This window comes from Sphaeramia orbicularis, chromosome 15 (genome assembly GCF_902148855.1).
Source record: "Sphaeramia orbicularis chromosome 15, fSphaOr1.1, whole genome shotgun sequence".
Classification (NCBI taxonomy): Eukaryota; Metazoa; Chordata; class Actinopteri; order Kurtiformes; family Apogonidae; genus Sphaeramia; species Sphaeramia orbicularis.
In genome coordinates, this window is record NC_043971.1 from 54,551,450 (window position 1) to 54,570,082 (window position 18,633).

The 18,633-nt window shown below is 39.2% G+C and overlaps 1 protein-coding gene across 2 annotated transcripts in view; it reads right to left on the reverse strand.

The window, feature by feature from the left end:
• psda (pleckstrin and Sec7 domain containing a) overlaps positions 1-18,633 on the reverse strand; it is a 74,041-nt gene that overhangs the window by 26,151 nt on the left and 29,257 nt on the right. For both annotated transcript variants that reach the window (XM_030156116.1, XM_030156115.1), the window contains 4 exons: positions 6,211-6,408; positions 6,043-6,123; positions 5,182-5,294; positions 509-567 (listed from right to left, as the gene is read on the reverse strand). In XM_030156116.1, coding sequence (XP_030011976.1) covers positions 509-567; positions 5,182-5,294; positions 6,043-6,123; positions 6,211-6,408 — 451 coding nt within the window. The remainder of the gene's footprint in view (positions 1-508; positions 568-5,181; positions 5,295-6,042; positions 6,124-6,210; positions 6,409-18,633) is intronic.

Genomic DNA, 18,633 nt, shown 5'->3' on the forward strand with positions numbered 1-18,633 from the left:
TGTTGCTGGAGGAGCAAGGCCACAGTAATGACAACAGTAAAGTAACAGCGAAATGTCTGTTCATTCACTTTTATCCATTCAAATGGAAAAGGCTACCTGGTAAACTGACATCTTTCAGAATCTTTTCAATAATGAAAATAACTTCAACTTCGTATTATTTCACCTCAATCTCTCCGACTGTAGAAAGCTGTATTTAGCTGGCCTTCTAAGATTAGCTGTCTGAAACTGGTGGTCAGAATGTAAACATCTGATTTAGTCTTTTACCAAGGAGACATGATTAAGAAATATGTAGCTGCAGTGCTTTCCACACAGATAAATGAATTAACCAAACACTGTGATTGTGAACAGCAGGGCTTTGAATTTTGCTCACACTTTTTATGTTTGCCAAACTGCTGCTTCTTCCAACCAAATAAGGAGCACCCCCCCCCCCCAGATGCACCTGCTGTCTCACTGCTCTGCTGAAACGATGGAAACAGGAAAAGGTGTTTTCGCATTAGTGAGCACTTACATTTCCATGAAGGTCCGTGTTCAGCAACATGACAGCACAGGTCAGAGTATGGACACTATCTGTGGACAGAGAGACAGTGTCAGTTACAGTACAGGCCAAAAGTTTGGACACACCTTCTCATTCTTTGCATTTTCTTTATTTTCATGACTATTTACATTGTAGATTCTCACTGAAGGCATCAAAACTATGAATGAACACATGTGGAATTATGTGCTTAATAAAAAAGTGTGAAATAACTGAAAACATCTCTTATATTCTACACTGAACAAAAATATAAACGCACCACTTTTGTTTTTGCTCCCATTTTTCATGAGCTGAACTCAAAGATCTAAAACTTTTTCTCTGTACACAAAAGGCCTATTTCTCTCAAATGTTGTTCATAAATTTGTCTAAATCTGTGTTAGTGAACACTTCTCCTTTGTCCTTTGCTGAGATAATCCATCCACCTCACAGGTGTGGCAGATCCAGATGCTGATTAGACAGCAGGATTATTGCACAGGTGTGACTTAGGCTGGCCACAATAAAAGGCCACTCTAAAATGTGCAGTTTTACTGTATTGGGTGGTCCAGGGGGGTCAGAAAACCAGTCAGTATTTGGTGTGACCACCATTTTCCTCGCACAGTCAAAACTTGTGACATCTGTGGTATTGTGCTGTGTGATAAAACTGCACATTTTGGAGTGGCCTTTTATTGTGGCCAGCCTAAGGCACACCTGTGCAAAAATCCTGCTGTCTAATCAGCATCTTGATATGCCACACCTGTGAGGTGGATGGATTATCTCAGCAAAGAAGAAGTGTTCACTAACACAAATTTAGACAGATTTGTGAACAATATTTGAGAGAAATAAACCTTGTGTGTACACAGAAAAAGTTTTAGATCTTTGAGTTCAGCTCATGAAAAATGGGAGCAAAAACAAAAGTGGTGCGTTTATATTTTTGTTCAGTGTAGTTTCTTCAAAGTATCCACCCTTAGCTCTGATGACTGCCTTGCACACTCTTGCCATTCTCTTGATGAGCTTCCAGAGGTAGTCACCTGAAATGGTTTCCTAACAGTCTTGAAGAAGTTCCCACAGATGCTTAGCACTTGTTGGCCCTTTTGCTTTCACTCTGTGGTCCAGCTCACCCCAAACCATCTCGGTTGGGTTCAAGTCCGGTGACTGTGGAGGCCAGGTCATCTGGCGCAGCACTCCATCACTCTCCTTCTTGGTCAGATATCCCTCACACAGCCTGGAGGTGTGTTTGGGGTCATTGTCCTGTTGAAACATAAATGATGGTCCAACTAAACGCAAACCTGATGGAATGGCATGTCACTTCAGGATGCTGTGGTAGCCATGCTGATTCAGGTTGCCTTCAATCTTGAATAAATCCCCAACAGCGTCACCAGCAAAGCACCCCCACACCATCACACCTCCCCCTCCATGCTTCACGGTGGGAACCAGGCATGTAGCATCCATCCGTTCACCTTTTCTGCGTCGCACAAAGACACGGCGGTTGGATCCAAAGATCTCAAATTTGGACTCATCAGACCAAAGCACAGATTTCCACTGGTCTAATGTCCATTCCTTGGGTTTCTTGGCCCAAATAAATCTCTTGTGTTTGTTGCCTCTCCTGAGCAGTGGTTTCCTAGCAGCTGTTTGACCATGAAGGCCTGATTCACGCAGTCTCCTCTTAACAGTTGTTGTAGAGATGTGTCTGCTGCTAGAGCTCTGTGTGGTATTCATCTGGTCTCTAATCTGAGCTGCTGTTAATTTGCGATTTCTGAGGCTGGTGACTCAGATGAACTTATCTTCAGCATCAGAGGTGACTCTTGGTCTTCCTTTCCTGGGGCGGTCCTCATGTGAGCCAGTTTCGTTGGAGCGCTTGATGGTTTTTGCGACTGCACTTGGGGACACATTCAAAGTTTTTGAAATTTTCTAGACTGACTGACCTTCATTTCTTAAAGTAATGATGGCCACTCGTTTGTCTTTACTTAGCTGATTGGTTCTCGCCATAATATGCATTCTAACAGTTGTCCAATAGGGCTGTCAGCTGTGCATCAACCTGACTTCTGCACAACACAACTGATGGTCCCAACCCCATCAATAAGGCAAGAAATTCCACTAAGTAACCCTGACAAGGCACAGCTATGAAGTGGAAACCATTTCAGGTGACTACCTCTGGAAGCTCATCAAGAGAATGCCAAGGGTGTGCAAGGCAGTCATCAGAGCTAAGGGTGGATACTTTGAAGAAACTAGAATATAAGAGATGTTTTCAGTTATTTCACACTTTTTTGTTAAGTACATAATTCCACGTGTTCATTCATAGTTTTGATGCCTTCAGTGAGAATCTACAATGAAAATAGTCATGAAAATAAAGAAAATGCGAAGAATGAGGAGGTGTGTCCAAACTTTTGGCCTGTACTGTATATCAAATGATTTCATGCAGATGATTGGTGATATTCCAAGCCTGGTGATTATGAGTCTGGTAGTACACTAGTAAACAGTAGTTTTCACATATGACATACTTCACTGTATACGAACAACAAACCATGCGAGGACAGCATATCCCCTAAACTGAACAAAATGGAAAAGTAGTACTAGTTACTGATCTTAGCTTAGTTTCACTAACTGACAGTTTGACTCACAGGCATTGCCAATGGAGGAGTAGACCAGTGTTTCAAAAATGAATCAATCATCAGCATATAAAGGAAGTACAGGAATATACAGTCACAGAAAAAAAATTATTAGACCATCAAAAGTCATCAAAAACAGTGGTTATCCAATCAAGTACTAACTCCTGTGTGTATCACGTGACAAAAAAACAGAAAAGAAAACATGGAATGTCTAAAAGCACCGTTTTTGGCAGTACAGTGGCATAGCTATTGATGTAAGAACTGAAGTGATTTTGGTTTTTATCAAGAAAACCGTGGAGAATGGCAAGATATCAGCTCTGAAATTAAACTCTTATGAGGTATTTTTGTTGTTATCATTACATTTGTCCAAACAAATGTACCTTTAGTCATACCAGGCATTAAAATGAACAAGAAAATCAAGAAAACAAGGGTGGTTTAATAATTTTTTTCCACAACTGTACAAAGCTTGGCCCAAAAACACAGTCTTCCCTTGGATTTAACTAAGCAAATAGTTGAGATACTTGGATTGGATAATTTCTGTTTTTTTCTGGTTTCTTGCTGTAGAGCATAAAGATACAGACTATGCGGTCTAATAAGTCCAGGCTGACCCTATTCCAGAGTGATGAGTGGATCGGAGGCAGATGAGGTCATTACCCATCATGTCCAGTGTCTACCTTACAAGCCTGTGGGGGCAGTGTTATGATCTGGGCTTGCTTAAGCTGCTCAGGCCTAGGTTCAGCAAAGTTATGTGACCAGATCATCATCATCATCATATCTAATCGCACTAATGCTGAATCCATTCCTGGGCAGTGCTATTCGCTTCCCGAAGGTCTTGGTCAGAGCAGTGAGGGACCCACAGGCACCAATGCCAGATGTGTTTCATTGAATGGACCGTTGTAAGACAGGTGCATTCAGGGCTGGTGGTGAATCCCCACTAGTGGCAGTTGTCATTAGTTCTAACCAACCTTTACTCTTGCCCTATTCAGTGCAACCCAGTCCCTCCTGGAGAGGGATGTTCCACTGGGCAAGCTTTCTTGGATGCTTGACACCGCCTCATTTTGTGGTTGTGGTCATTTTTGTGCCACTTCTCCAGCCTGTACGGTGCTGCTTGTGATGGCTCTAGCCCCTCCACTTTTGAAAAACTTTTACGAGACTTGAGTCGTCGTCTTACTTCCTGATGGTCATGGAGTGAGTGTCTCGGGTCATTAGTTTGTTTGAACTTTTCAGTTTTTTCTATGGCCTCTCAGTGGATATGAGGTGGTGCTATACTGACTACTCTGTATAAGGATGGTATCGGGGTCGGTGACCAGATAACCATCTGAATATTAGGAATGGCTAAGTTCTCCCCTCAATGGATTTTTCCTGCCCTGATGACACAAACATATTCTGAGATGATAATGCCTGAATTCATCAGGTTCAAATTGTAAAAGACTGGTTCAAGGAGTATGAGACATCATTTTCACACATGGATTGGCCACCACAGAGTCCAAACCTTAACCTCGTTGCAAATATGTGGGACCTGCTGGAAAAGACTTTGAGCAGCAGTCTGATTCTCCCATCATCTTGGAAAAAAACTGAAGTAACTCTGGACAGAAGTCTGTGTTGTGAAATTTATTGTGATGTTGTATAAGCATGAAGATGAGTTTATTGTGTTAACAGTTTTCACAATAAAAGTCTTGTTGGGAGATGAAAGGCCTCTGTCTATTTGTGGGCTTTTAATTTGAAATGGCCAAAGGAGGTGCTGAGTTTGTTTTAACAGCACAGTGTATTTCAACATCATAAATTAAAAAGTAGCTTTGCACTACTCTATAACCAATTACATTGTTGAAACAGAAGGAGCTGGAAATAAAGGTGTGGCTCTTGTCCGAATCTGTTTCAAGTCGAGAACAGACTTGGTACATTATACGTAGATATACTGTACGTATGCAGTATATAGTGCCTAGTATGTAAGTCCAAACACAGCTAGGTAGACAGAGAGATAGACACGTATGTTTATAGAGAAAGGAACAAGTAGACAGACTGACAGATGGGTATACAGACAGATAAACAAACACAGACAGGTACCTTCTGTGCTCAGACACTCTGGGTTACAATGTCTGTATCTCCTGGAGAAGTGAGTGAGGACTCTCTCTCGCTCCTGAGTTTCACCCATCAGAGCAAACTGTCTTAGAAATGACCTGAAAATGCAAACACTTCAACATTCAGCACAAGCTGAGCAGGTTCATGACAAATGCAAAACAAGAAAATGCTGAGATGAAAAATGCAAATTAAAAAACAAAGCATTGATATCAAAATGTTTTTGACTTGTATGTCATTGTGGACAATATTAACAACATTTTCGAGGCTTTCTCTGGTCAACATACTTTCATTTGCAAATATACTTCATTTTAGAGGTGGAACAAGTAATTAATTGACTTGAATCGATTAAAAAAATTATTTGATTACAATTGAACCTTCAGTTCCTTAATTTCACTGCCACTAAACATTGGTTGTTGTGTTTCACACAGGCGTTTTTTGTGACGCACATGATGCCAGGATCAACACAAACAACATGGCGTGTAGCTCAGAAGAGACGAGGACAAAAAGGCAGAAAATGTCTATATGTTCACTTTTCTACAGTGGAACCATCACTTACTCCTCTATACAGGTGATGTAATGATGTCACCTGAGCACATCAATATCAAATCACACTGTTATTTCATTGTTTTAACTCATTAGCCCTAAGCTGCACCTGTAGTTTGTCGAATGTGTGGACTAGATGTATATTAACAGACAAAACATGTAATATGTTGTGTTCATACTGTGAATTATGAAATACAACACAGTAGACAAGTACCTTTTAATATTAGTAATATTTCCCATACTAGAACACAATAAATCATTGACATAAAAAAAATGAATGGATGTATCAGAGCGTTAACTGACCTGAGTGCCTGGTCGATCGTCAGCCCGTTGAAGTTGAAGTTATTGAGGTATTCCTCTGCCACCATCTGACTGAACTCATTACTGCAAACACACACAGTCAGCAGTCAGTAACAAACAGCAAACACTCCCTGTATGAACACAGCCATATCCACTGACTGTCTGACTGACTTCTTGCCAAGGTGTCGAGCCACGTCAGACTTCCTGAAGCCATCCAGGTTGTAGAGGCGTTTGGCCAGTCGTTTGGCTGCTTGCATGTCAGGCTTGGTGCCATTCACCAGTGCTTCGTCGCTGCCGCCCAGTGCCAGGCGCTCCGCCACGTCGGCCTGTGGGTACAGCAGCTCAGGGGGGCGGTTCACCGGACGCTCCCTGATGAAAAAACAAAACCAACATTATTTCAGGACTTTCAGATCCTTAAAACATGTTTGATTCCTGTTTGTGAAGTTCCTCCTTCAAACGAAAGCCTGTCAGCACACCAAACACCATTTGTCAGTTACTGTAATTAGGGATGTAACAATAACCAGTATAACGATAAACGGCGGTAAAATTGCAGACGGTTAGTATTAGCATTTAAATTCTAATTATCACGATAACCGTGTTTGATTACCGCACTTTTAGGGGAAAAAACCCTATGTAAAGATCTGCTTTTATGTCAAATATTTGAGTATAGTTTTAATTTATTACAATTTTGATTTTCTGTACCTAATATTTGAACCAATATTCACTTTTAAAGTCTGTGAAAAGGTTCGTTAAACATCTGTGTGTTATTTATGCAATAAATTATATACATTTTTCAAATCGGATTTTATATTTTTTGTATGTTTTTTGTCCTTTTATGTTTTTATAGTAGGTTAAAGGGAAAAAATAAAAATAGACAGATGATACAGATGAAGTTGTGCTGAAAAAACAGATCCCAAACATGGGTATAGTAAACATTTGTTTATATAGTATATAAAGGCAAAACCAAAAGGACTGAAAAACAGACAAAATAGGCTCAGACCACTAAGGGTTAATTGAATGTTTCTGCAACAGAAGGGACATTGTGTGAATTATTTTATTTGTTTTTTTGGGTTTTTTTTAATACAACTTGGTTAAATTATTTCAGTGTGTGTATCAGTACTTTTTGAACATTTTGAGCACATTTCAACAATACCGTGATAATCATGATAACCGTGATAATTTTGGTCACAATAACCGTGATATGACATTTTCACATGGTTACATCCCTAACTGTAATTATTCCTCACATATTTTACTGGGTTTATAAAAGTATTCTGAACCACTTTAATCACTTTATTACAGATGACAGCAGATAAAAATCTCATTTCATTTATGGAGACAGATGGAGAAGAAAGATACAGAAGGCAACAAAACAACTCAAATTATTGAACCAAACCAACACATCAGTTATTAGTAATTGTTCTATTCTCTCCCCTAAACATCTGTCAACATGCTGTGCTGTATTTCTTTGTTCAATCTATTGTATATGAATGGATTTTGTCATCAAAATGAATCCACAGTAGCCATGTCACTGTCCACTTCCACGATAACGGCACAAACAGGAACTGACAGCAGTGAATCTAACACTTAACACATGCGTACATATTCACACTCACTGATGGTCTCCATAGCAATTTTATATGTCAACATATGAATTTGCAAAGCATGATGGGAGATGTAGTAGAATAAGTGCCTTTGTCATTTTTGTTATTTTCATCTTATTGTCATCTTATGTTTTCCTGTGACTGAGGAAATTTCAATATAGAGCTGCAGCAATTGAATATTTTTGTAATTGATAAATCTATCAATTATCTTCTTCAATCCAATTCTATTAAATAATTATTTGAACAGGCAAAAAAGGTAGTTAAAATGTGAAACAGACTGAAAATGACAACTTGCCCTTCATTCCAGAACCAGCTGAAACAACCACAAAAAGTATAAAAGTAAAATGATAAATAAAAAATATCTATATAGAAATAACAATAACAACAATAAAAACAGTATAAAAGTATACATAAAATATCTATAGATATAAACAACTACAAACAAGTCAAATGACATCTACAAACAATCCGTGCGCTGCAGTCTTCAACACATTTGGATCCAACTGACGAACAACTGAACATGGAACTAACATCCACCTGTGTGTTGATCCTGGCGACATAATAAGCATCTGTGTGAAACGACAGTTTTTACCCACAGCAAAATGAAGGAAATGAAGCTTCAATTCAGGACAACTGTAATCAGATCATTTTTTAAACAAATTAGAGTCAATTAATTGATTAATCGTTTCAGCTCTGATTCATTCACATATTACTGGTACAGTTAGTGATCTAATAAAAACAGCTCCATGACCCATTTTTGGTCCCAACCCTAAGCTTGGGAAATATAGTAATGACAAAAACAACACCAGCAACACTGAAGATAATCAAAGTCAGCTGACTAATGAATGAATTATGTTCTGCAGGATCAGTGGAAGACAAGAACAGCATTCAGACATTAGTGTGCTGTGTAATGACCACATACGGTGTAGTCACATCATTCAAACTGTGTGCGTTTCCGCCCTCTTCACTCATCTCTCTGTAAACTACATTTACGGCCTCGCTGACATCGCTGTGTACCTGCTGTGAACTGCTTTAGCATAACGCACCCCTCTGCTGCGAAAACGAGTCCATCCTCCATCAGTTCCTTCATCTGAGGCTCTTGTGTTTCTCTCGTACAAACGGAGAGGAGTCAACCAAATGTATCAGGAAATGAACTCATGGCTGTGAAGGAGAAAGTGGAAGTGGTTCAGCTACAGCCCAAACTTCCACTTAATGAACTCTGAGTTCTGTTCAGGTGTTTCGTTCAGGTGCTCGGTTGTATTTACATACATTTTTCATGGTTCTGTCCACTGATATAACGCTTGAGGATTAGTCCCACTCAATCTGTCATATCAGCTGTTCAACTCTGATGATATAATGATGGAAATGGCAGTGTGGATTTCTCACAGAAGACAGTTTCCCAGCAGAGGGGGCTCTAAGAAAAGACACGACAGCTGAATAATGGCATACACAGTATAAGGTCAAGTGTCATGCATATGCTGCTCAGATATGGGAAACAGAAGATTCCAGTCTTGTGTTTTGTTGTTTTACTTTGTCGTGATCAGAAGAATGTGAATGTAAAGTGTCATGAGATAAACTTTTGTTATGATGTGGCACTATATAGATACAATTTGACTGACTGACGTAAAACAACAGCTATCTGTCTTTCAAGTTATTTTCATCTTCTTGAAGAATAACTCAAGTTGCATTTTCTTTATTTTGATTTAAATAGTTGTGTATGACTTCTTGACCATTTTCTGACATTTTTAAGACTGAGCAACTAATCAACTGAAGAGAAAAATATCTGACAATGAAAAAAATGGTCACCGACACCCTGGTTGTAATGAAGACACATTTTAGAAGAGGTGAGCCAAACTGTGATTCAGTGATGCAGATCATAGATGTTTGAGTCCTCATCAGGCTGGTTTTAACACATTAACACTACGAGTGCTAATGTGGAAGCAATGGGAGCGGACCCTGACAATCCCATTAAATAAACAAAATGAAAAGTATCCTCTCTGTGATAACACTGCCGCGACGTTTCTACATACTGTGACAAACAAATTTTGTTTGGACAGCTGATCTACTTTCTGAAGCTCTAATTAAGAATTACAAATACCAAAAATACACAAATGGCCGAGAGAGTCTCTCTCCGTGTGTGTCAGTAGTATTTCCTCGAGCTGGCAGAGTGAATGCGAGTCCGGATGTTTCTGTCGGCGAGTCCTTCCTCCACCAACACAGCCCATTCATCCAGGACAGAAATAACCTCTGCAGCTGCACACAGGCAACTTCACTAACAGGACACATGGAAATACCTGGTTAACTCTGTGTCTACCCAGCAGCCACTGGGGTGTGGTGCACATCTGAGGTCAGACAGACAAACAGGACTTCAGCTGATGATGTCACCACTGAGGCTTGAATCGTCTTATTAATAAAGCAAATAATTCAAATGCTTTAGTTATTATACATTTATAAACTATTAATGCTTGTGTCACCCTGCTCTGAAATGGTTGTCCATCTAACAGCAACACTGCTTAATTTGCATCATTACCTCCACCAGGAGGTACTGTGATCACTCTGCTTTGTGTGATTGTTTGTTTGTGTGATTGTTTGTTTGTGTGTTTGTTTGTTTGTTTGTTTGTGTGTTTGTAACTTTAGTGTAAAACTCTTCCACCCATCTTTCCCAGATCTTCCCCACAGATAGGCCTAGGCCCTGGGACCAACCCAGTCCATTTTGGTCCCAGTAGGACAAAGTTCAAGGTCACAGCAAGGTCACAACATCTACAGTTTTCCATCCGTCATCATTGAGAAATTTTCCAAAATTCATAAAAAATTCAAAACAACTTTGATTCTCCTCCAGTTTGATCCACCTGTAGCTTAGAACAATCTCTTGTATCTGGAACTAAATTGTCCACATCCACTGTGGAATGTGGACTCTGTGGACATTTACACTGAAACTCCCATTTACCACACATTTTTCATTTATATATGTTTCTATCTGGTTATCTCCGCCAAGGAGGTTATGTTTTTGCCAGGGTTTGTTGGTTGGTTGGTTGGTTGGTTGGTAACTCAAAAAGTTATGGACAGATTTTCATGACATTTTCAGAAAGTGGTGATACTGGCACAAGGAACACATGATTACATTTTGGTGGTGATTGGGGGGGCAGAGCTGTCTTGGCTGGAGGTCTGCTGTGCTCTCCGATTGCTTTTCTGGTTATGTTTTATGCTAGGTCAAATGTTAAATGATAAAATGTGCTGGTGTGCATTTTTTACTCACTTGGGAGAAGGATGTAGTAATTTTCCATTATTTACAATGTGCTGATTTTAGTGGCTGGGTCAGAATACTAAAAATCAAGCAAAAATTAACTTTTGAATTCTAACCTCCTACAAATTGTGAAAAATAATCTGACCTTTTATGACATGAAGTGCAAAGTGTGCATAATGTGCTCACCCAGACACTGGAAGGTTAACAAACTGTGATTGTGAAAAACAAATAGACAAAGCAGGGGCAAATGTCACGAATCTAAATTTTTGTACTCTTTGTCTTGTACTCTTTATTCGGAGAACCTCAGGCAATCAGCTGACAAACTAAGTCCCAGGAAATGTTCCATACATCTTGCTAGATCTTTTTTTTTTTTTTTTTTTTTTTTAGTTTTCATTTCATTGTTTCCTTTGAAGCTGTTTTTCTTGTTACGTTTTGTACATATTTGTCTTGTCATTTATATTGTTTTTGTCCTTTTATGCCATTCAGTTGGTTTGTTTTGTCTTTTACGTCACCTCCATCTTGGTACATCTTTTACATGGGTGTCATCTTGTTATGTCATTTATGTCATAATATGTTCTCATCATATTAAAATGTAAGGAGTAAACGGAAAACGTCGAAAAATAAGTAATGAAGTACAGACACCTACAAACTCTTCTGAAGTACACTTATGTCTCTGCAGTTGTGTACGGTGCTCCTTACTGCTGGAACAGAACCTGGACATTCTGGTTAAAATGAAAATATGCGCCAGTATCCTCCCAAAAACCCTGTTCACCAAAAATGAAAAATGGATCAAGAGCCAACTAAGCCACTGTTAATAAGAACTGCACAACAACATAAACGCCCCCGTCTCTGAACTGACATGGCTTGATCCGACAGCGAGGGTGGGGTTTCACACTGTGAGTCACTGACCAGCAGAAAAAACACCAAAAGAAAGGCTTAAAAAGATAAAATGAGAGAAAAAAAAAAAAAGAAAGTTGAAGAAAAAAGCTAAAGACAGACAAGCAGGACAGACTTGGAGACCGACAGTCTGTTATTTTGTTGGGCGTGTCTGTCAGATTTCATTCATTCAGACTGAAACCACAACAACCAAACCGCCAACACAGACTGACTCTTGCACAGCACAGAACAGCACAGCACTATCTGTGTGTTTAAAAGCAGATCCTAGATACACTTAAAAGACTTAGCAATGTCCTAAAACAGCTGGACATTATAGTTTTTAATCGAATAAATGGGAGAAAAAATGTTTGGAATTATTTTTAGATGCAGATGAACTCACACAGGGACTCCAAATCCACTACACAGTGTGTTCATAGTCGTGAGGGAATAGATCGTTTTTGGTGCCTTGCTGGTTTGTGTGTGCCATCAAACCCTCCAAAAACTGCTTTGTATAGGACTGTACACATATTTGTTTCTCATGTGAAAGACCTTTTAAAATGGAGATCAATGGGTATGACACACTTTTGGAGCCAAACTCATGTAGACATTCAAGTTTTTCCACAACTTTCCGCCCTAGAGGCTAAAATTTGGTCAAGACATGTCAGCTAATTAGTGTTTTTATGCAAACCACAAACTTAATATTACTGATACCAAGCACAAACATGTGTTTACATTTTTCAAATAACTGAAATTACTAGCTGTTGATAAACATCGACAGTATTAGCTATCAAAGTGTTAGCAATTCAATGATGAGTTTCATTATGTTAGCTTAACTTCAGGGGAAAAAAAGCTGAGCACGACCAAAATGGCAAATCTGAGGTTGCAAAACGACAGCCCATAATGTCAGTGTCCACTTTCTGTGGTGTTACGAAATTTATACCTACAGAAAATGGGGAATATATCTAGAAACAAAGTATCCTTTTAAAAGTGATCAACTTTAATTGATGATGCTGCTCCATCATCCTTATTATCTCCTCTTCTACAAATAGTTATCCATTAAAAGATATCTCACACACACACACACACACACACACACACACACACACACAGTGGTTAGCTCCAGGTCCTAGTTTCCCTTGCAATCAGAAACATGTATGCTAGGTTGATTCTCCTCTCAGTGCCCTTTGGTAATCTGCTCCTTGTGTATATTTTAGGATGGCTTAAATGCAGAGGTTGTTTTCCTTACAGGAATAATAAACACGAGCTCTACTTCGTTATGTACAGGGTGGGGAAGCAAAATGTACACTGAACATTTAGTTGTTTTTTCTCAGCAGACACTACGTCAGTTGTTTTGAACCCAAACATATACTGATGTCATAATCATACCTAACACTATTATCCATACCTTTGCACAAACTTTTGCCCATATGAGTAATCAGGAAAGCAAACGTCAAAGAGTGTGTGATTTGCTGAATGCACTCGTCACACCAAAGGAGATTTCAAAAATAGTTGGAGTGTCCATAAAGACTGTTTATAATGGAAAGAAGAGAATGACTATGAGCAAAACTATTACCAGAAAGTCTGGAAGATACTATTAAAGAAGAATGGGAGAAGTTGTCACCCCAATATTTGAGGAACACTTGCACAAGTTTCAGGAAGCGTGTGAAGGCAGTTATTGAGAAAGAAGGAGGACACATAGAATAAAAACATTTTCTATTATGGACATTTTCTTGTGGCAAATAAATTCTCATGACTTTCGATAAACTAACTGGTCATACACTGTCTTTCAATCCCTGCCTCAAAATACTGTACATTTTGCTTCCACCCTGTAGGTCTGCAGACACATCTCTTTGCACATTCTGATGATACTCAAATGTAAAAATGCTCTTAATCGCTGCTCAAACAACACAAAGCTCACTTCATAATGCAGCTGCACCTCCATGACTTTCACATTCTCTACCCAGCTTGTGTTCTTCTCCCTGATTAGACGTAAACACAGTTCATCTCAGATGCTCAGGCCTCGCTGAGCTTGATGGATGCTGAGGAGAAACAAAAAAAAAACAAGCTTCCCTCAAACTGCAGAGCAGATCCTGTGCCTGCAGCAGAATCCCTGTTATCAATGCTGTTTGAAGTAGAGTGAGAACCAAAAGCAGAGGCGCATTTCTGCTGACTCACATCCCAGTTCAAGCTGTGTAACGCTCAAACGTAAAGGATCATTCTGCTCATTTTCTCCACTTTTATTTTACTGGCAACAAATCCAATGGAAATACTAATCACAGAAATGAATTCCAACCAACGGTACTGACTATGTATCTGTAACCTCATTTATTTGTCTGTATGTTACAGCTTCAGTGTTGTCTGAAAACTGTTAAAAACATCTCCTAACAAATATATAGAAAACAGTGATGGTTTTAGTATTTCCATGGGATTTCCCATGCTGGGTAGGCTCAGATCACTGATGGGAAACCACAAATCACAATCACAATTTTAGATGCAAAGTCAAAGTAATATAAGGCAGACCCAGAAAGGTATCATGTGCAATTTTTTTTTTTTTTTGGTCAATTCTGATCTCAGATTCAAATTCAGATTTTATTTCTTTTCTGAACTGGGTCTGGGCAACAAAAGATTGATGGCAATAAAACGTGACATAATTTTATCAGATCGCAAAATAATTGTATTTCCTACTACGAGATCAGCAGCTTGAATAAGGCCTGATTGCACCCATTTCACTTCATTTACCTTTTCGTTGAGTCTTAGTTTTTGTCATTTTACATCTTTTATGTAATTTTTGTCTCACCATTGCTTTTATCAGTAATTGAAAGTCACCAATAATAAGCAGCTGATTTCACTTTCAAACAACACCAAAAATCAGTCTTTAAATTCAAAGAAATAATAATATGACATTTTTTGTCTTTATTATATATCAACTGATATGAACATTTTTTATCATGATCCTAAAATTAATTATATGACAAAGCTCTACTAACAAAGACACTCTGATTCTAGCTGATGGGTCAGCAGAATGTATATGATGGTCCAACCTAATAACTATAGTTTAGGACAGGAAAAAGCTGGTAACTGTTGTTTTGGTTTACATCATCCATCCCACTGTCTGGAACAACCTACAGGAGAAAAATATGACGGAACTGGTCTCTTTATATACATCAAAAATCATTTTAACCTCCTGAGACCCAGGAAATGTCAGCAAAGTACAAGCTTGTTAGTTTTTTATTAAATCAGTGCCTATATTGGAAACATCCTGATGCAACAGTTTTTTCAGAAGCAGTTTCCAAAATTTTTATGGAATGTCCTTTGTGGTGGACAGTTTTCTTTTCTTTTTTTTGTAGAAAGTTGTGAAACTCTTGTCCACAAATGTGGACAGAAAACCCACAGCTGGGTCTGAGGAGGTTAAATGAATGGGGAAAGGGTAAATCTAGATGTTTCTAGATTTCACAAAATCTACACAGTCTAAATGTTTTTTCTAATTGACTGAATCGATTTCTGCTTTGAAATACTTTTAAGGAACATTGTTGTATACTTTTAGTAGCTTTTAATTAATTGATGGTGTTTCATATGCATGCGATTAGTTTAGTGTTTTATGTATGGTTTTAGAACTGAGTGTTACTATGTATTTTATGTACATTTTTAGTGTGGATGTATTGTGAAATTTCTATTTTCTGTAATTTCTGCTGCTGCTGCTGCTGCTGCTGCTGTTTTGGCCACGGCACTCTGGAAAAGAGATTTTTAATCTTAACTAGACTTATCCTGGTTAAATAAAGGTTAATAAATAAACCACTCCCCCAAAATATTTTGACACTGAAACAACATGAAACAACAAAAAATAAATGTAGTACTGAGCAAAAAAACCCTAACTCTAAAAAATGTAGGGAGCCTTTATTTAAAATTCAGAAATATTATTTTTGGTCACAGTCAGATTTTTGTTTAGAAGCAAATTTGCTATTGGCCATAATTAGTACCAATCTCTAGAGTGATACATTTGTGAAATGCATCATAAACATTGTACAGATATTGGTTAATAAAGTCTATCTCTGGAGACAAGAGACATCACAGCATGGTGAGCTAAAAATAATGCTGAAGGCTACAGCTGCTCATTTCCCAGCCTAATATAATTTATCTGAATACAGTAAAGAATTAGATCTCAGACATTATCATCATTTTACTGCCCAGACATAGTGGGAGGATTATTTTTAACTGTTGTTTTCTTGTCAGTCAGTAGTGGAAAAGGCTAATATTAAGTATGGGCCACTTCAGTTCTGCTGATACTTTAAGAACCTGTTAATCGCTCCATTTCTGCTACATACAATAGGAGACGCACAAATGTACTTGATGCAAGAAAAGTCAAGATCTGAGACAGACAAACTGCCCTGAAATGACCGTGGACAGTGGACTCACCTGTACACAGCCGGGTAGGGCGGTGCATACAGGTACCTGTCTTCCAGAGCCCCGCCCCCCCAGCACAGCAGGTAGTTTGCCATGTCAGTGTAGCCCCGCCTCCTCTCACACCCGTCCACGACAGAGCAGCTGCCAGTCAACCAAAATCCACACTGATGTCCAAGAGGAGAGGGGAGTTGTGAAAGTAGGGACGGCTGAGCAGAAGTGACATCCGCCCTCTGGTCGAGACCACGCAGCCTATCGAACCTGATCCGGATCAGCAGCTGTCCGCTTCAGACCTCCACTCAGGCTTTGTTTTGTCCTGTGGAAATCCTCTGACTCCCTCCTCTCTGAGCTGTCTGCTTTGAGTCCTCCTCCTCTTCCTTCTCCTCCTTCTCCTCCGTCTTCTCCTCCTCCTGTGTGTTTTGTCCTTGCTCTGTCAGATCCTTCCTCGCCCTTTTCTCCGTTTCCCCCACACTTAAAAGAAATCACCACCGGCTTTCTTCCCTCTCAAACTTTCTCTCTTTTCTCTTCTCATCTGGCTCTGGTCCTCGTTCCTCCTCCCTCCTCCCTCCTCCCTCCTCCCTCCTCCCTCGGTATGTGTTTCCTCTCCGGCTGACCCGCCCCTCCTCCTCCTCCTATTCCTCCCCTTGTCCTCTTCTTCCCCTCTTCCTCTCTTTGTCTCGTCTCACTTGAGTCCATCAGCCTTCCTGGAAGTCTTTATCTCACTCCTCAGAAGCTCCAGAATCTAAACTCCAAACAACACCTATTTCACAGACTCATGTTTGACCTGGAATTAAAAGTTTTGCTGGAATTTCATCACCTATGCTACATAGAGGTGCCAAATGCAAGAACAGATGCTTGTGTAAAAAAAGACCAATGCACCAATTCAACAAAATCCAGGCTCTGAAATATCTGAATTCTTTCAAAACCAACCCTGATGTTTTTTTAAATACTCCAAATGATGCATAATAACAACAGAACATAAGAAGTAGAGAAACACAAATGTGTGTGTGTGTGTATGATAAAATATAGGGATAAAACGAAGAAGTATTCATATTTACTCACTTCACATCCATTACAAAAGTGTGACATGTTGTTGCTCACCTATTTTTTTTCTTTTTATAAAGTGCAAAAGGGTAATTATATAACCATTTTTAGTTTAATTTGAGTTTTTTTAGTGTTTGTGCCAATTTCAGAGAAGTAAGAGGGAGAAAATGAAATTAAAATGTAATTTTGAAATTAGAGAAGACATTTTTTACTGGAAAATAACTGCAACCACGAATCAGTTAGCAGGTATAGATTGTAAATTTGTTAAATCTGAACAAAAACGAGACTAAAAGCAACAATTCACTCTATTTCCAAATGAATTCACAGTTTCACACTGACTACGCATTTATTTTTACAACTTGGACAGTCAATCCAGCAAAAAACTATATTAACGGTATAAAATATGTATAAAACTGTAAAAAATATTTTAAAGAAGCACTGTTTGTAGCACACAACTCTGCAATAAAATGACCAACATTTAGCTGGTGCAGCTCAAACTTTTATGTGTAAATTAATTTGTTTTATATTTCAGAGTAATTAATCATGTCTCAGCTTTTGTAACTCTAACACTTGGTTGTTTAACTTAACAAATTCTCAACAAAAAGTCTTTAAGATTTCCACAGCATTGCCACCACCAGCTGAGCAGAAACAGGTCAAAGGTCAGAGGTCACAGTATCCAGACAGCAGATGGAAAAGATCCACGATGAAGGAGAAGAGAAGGAGGAGGAGGTTTTACTGAAAAGATTTCAGATCTTTTGTTCAGGGAGTGCATGTTTTCTCACAGGAGTGGGAGGTCATTCTTTCCATTCCGTCTCTGCCTGGATTCCCCCTCTATAAGCTGATCATACGCACAGTGTGTATGTTGAATACACAACAGAAGTAGCAGCTGCTGTCAGACTGTGATTCTGCAAATGCTTTCACAAAACTCTGGCTGTGCTTGGTTTTGTGTTTTTCTCCTGGAAAGAATAAAGTTTGGGTTTGAATTTGAGTCCTTGGTGTCCACACCCAGTCAACTGAGGCCAAAGAAAAACAGTCAACTCCTTCAGACCCAAACACAGAAACCTTACAGATGCATGAGCATTTATGCACCCGGTTTCGGATCTTAAAGGGTACCTGTAGTGAATTTTCATTGCTAGCCATTTCAAATGATCACGTATAATACTAGCAGTTCCATCCGGAAACTTCTGTTAAAGCCCACTGTCAAGTACGTTGGGGTACTAAGTCACTGCTCCGTCAGTCAGTCATGGTCACAGACATGTTTCCTCCTTCACGGGCTGTTCCAGCACCGGTAGTGACGCAGACCCGGAGTACTGTCCAATAACCTGGGCTCTGATGGACTGGCCAATGACTCGGTGCAGCAGACACCAGTCTAAGATAATGCATTATTGGCCAGTGCTGGGTCGCATCTCTAGGACAATGGTGCAGTGC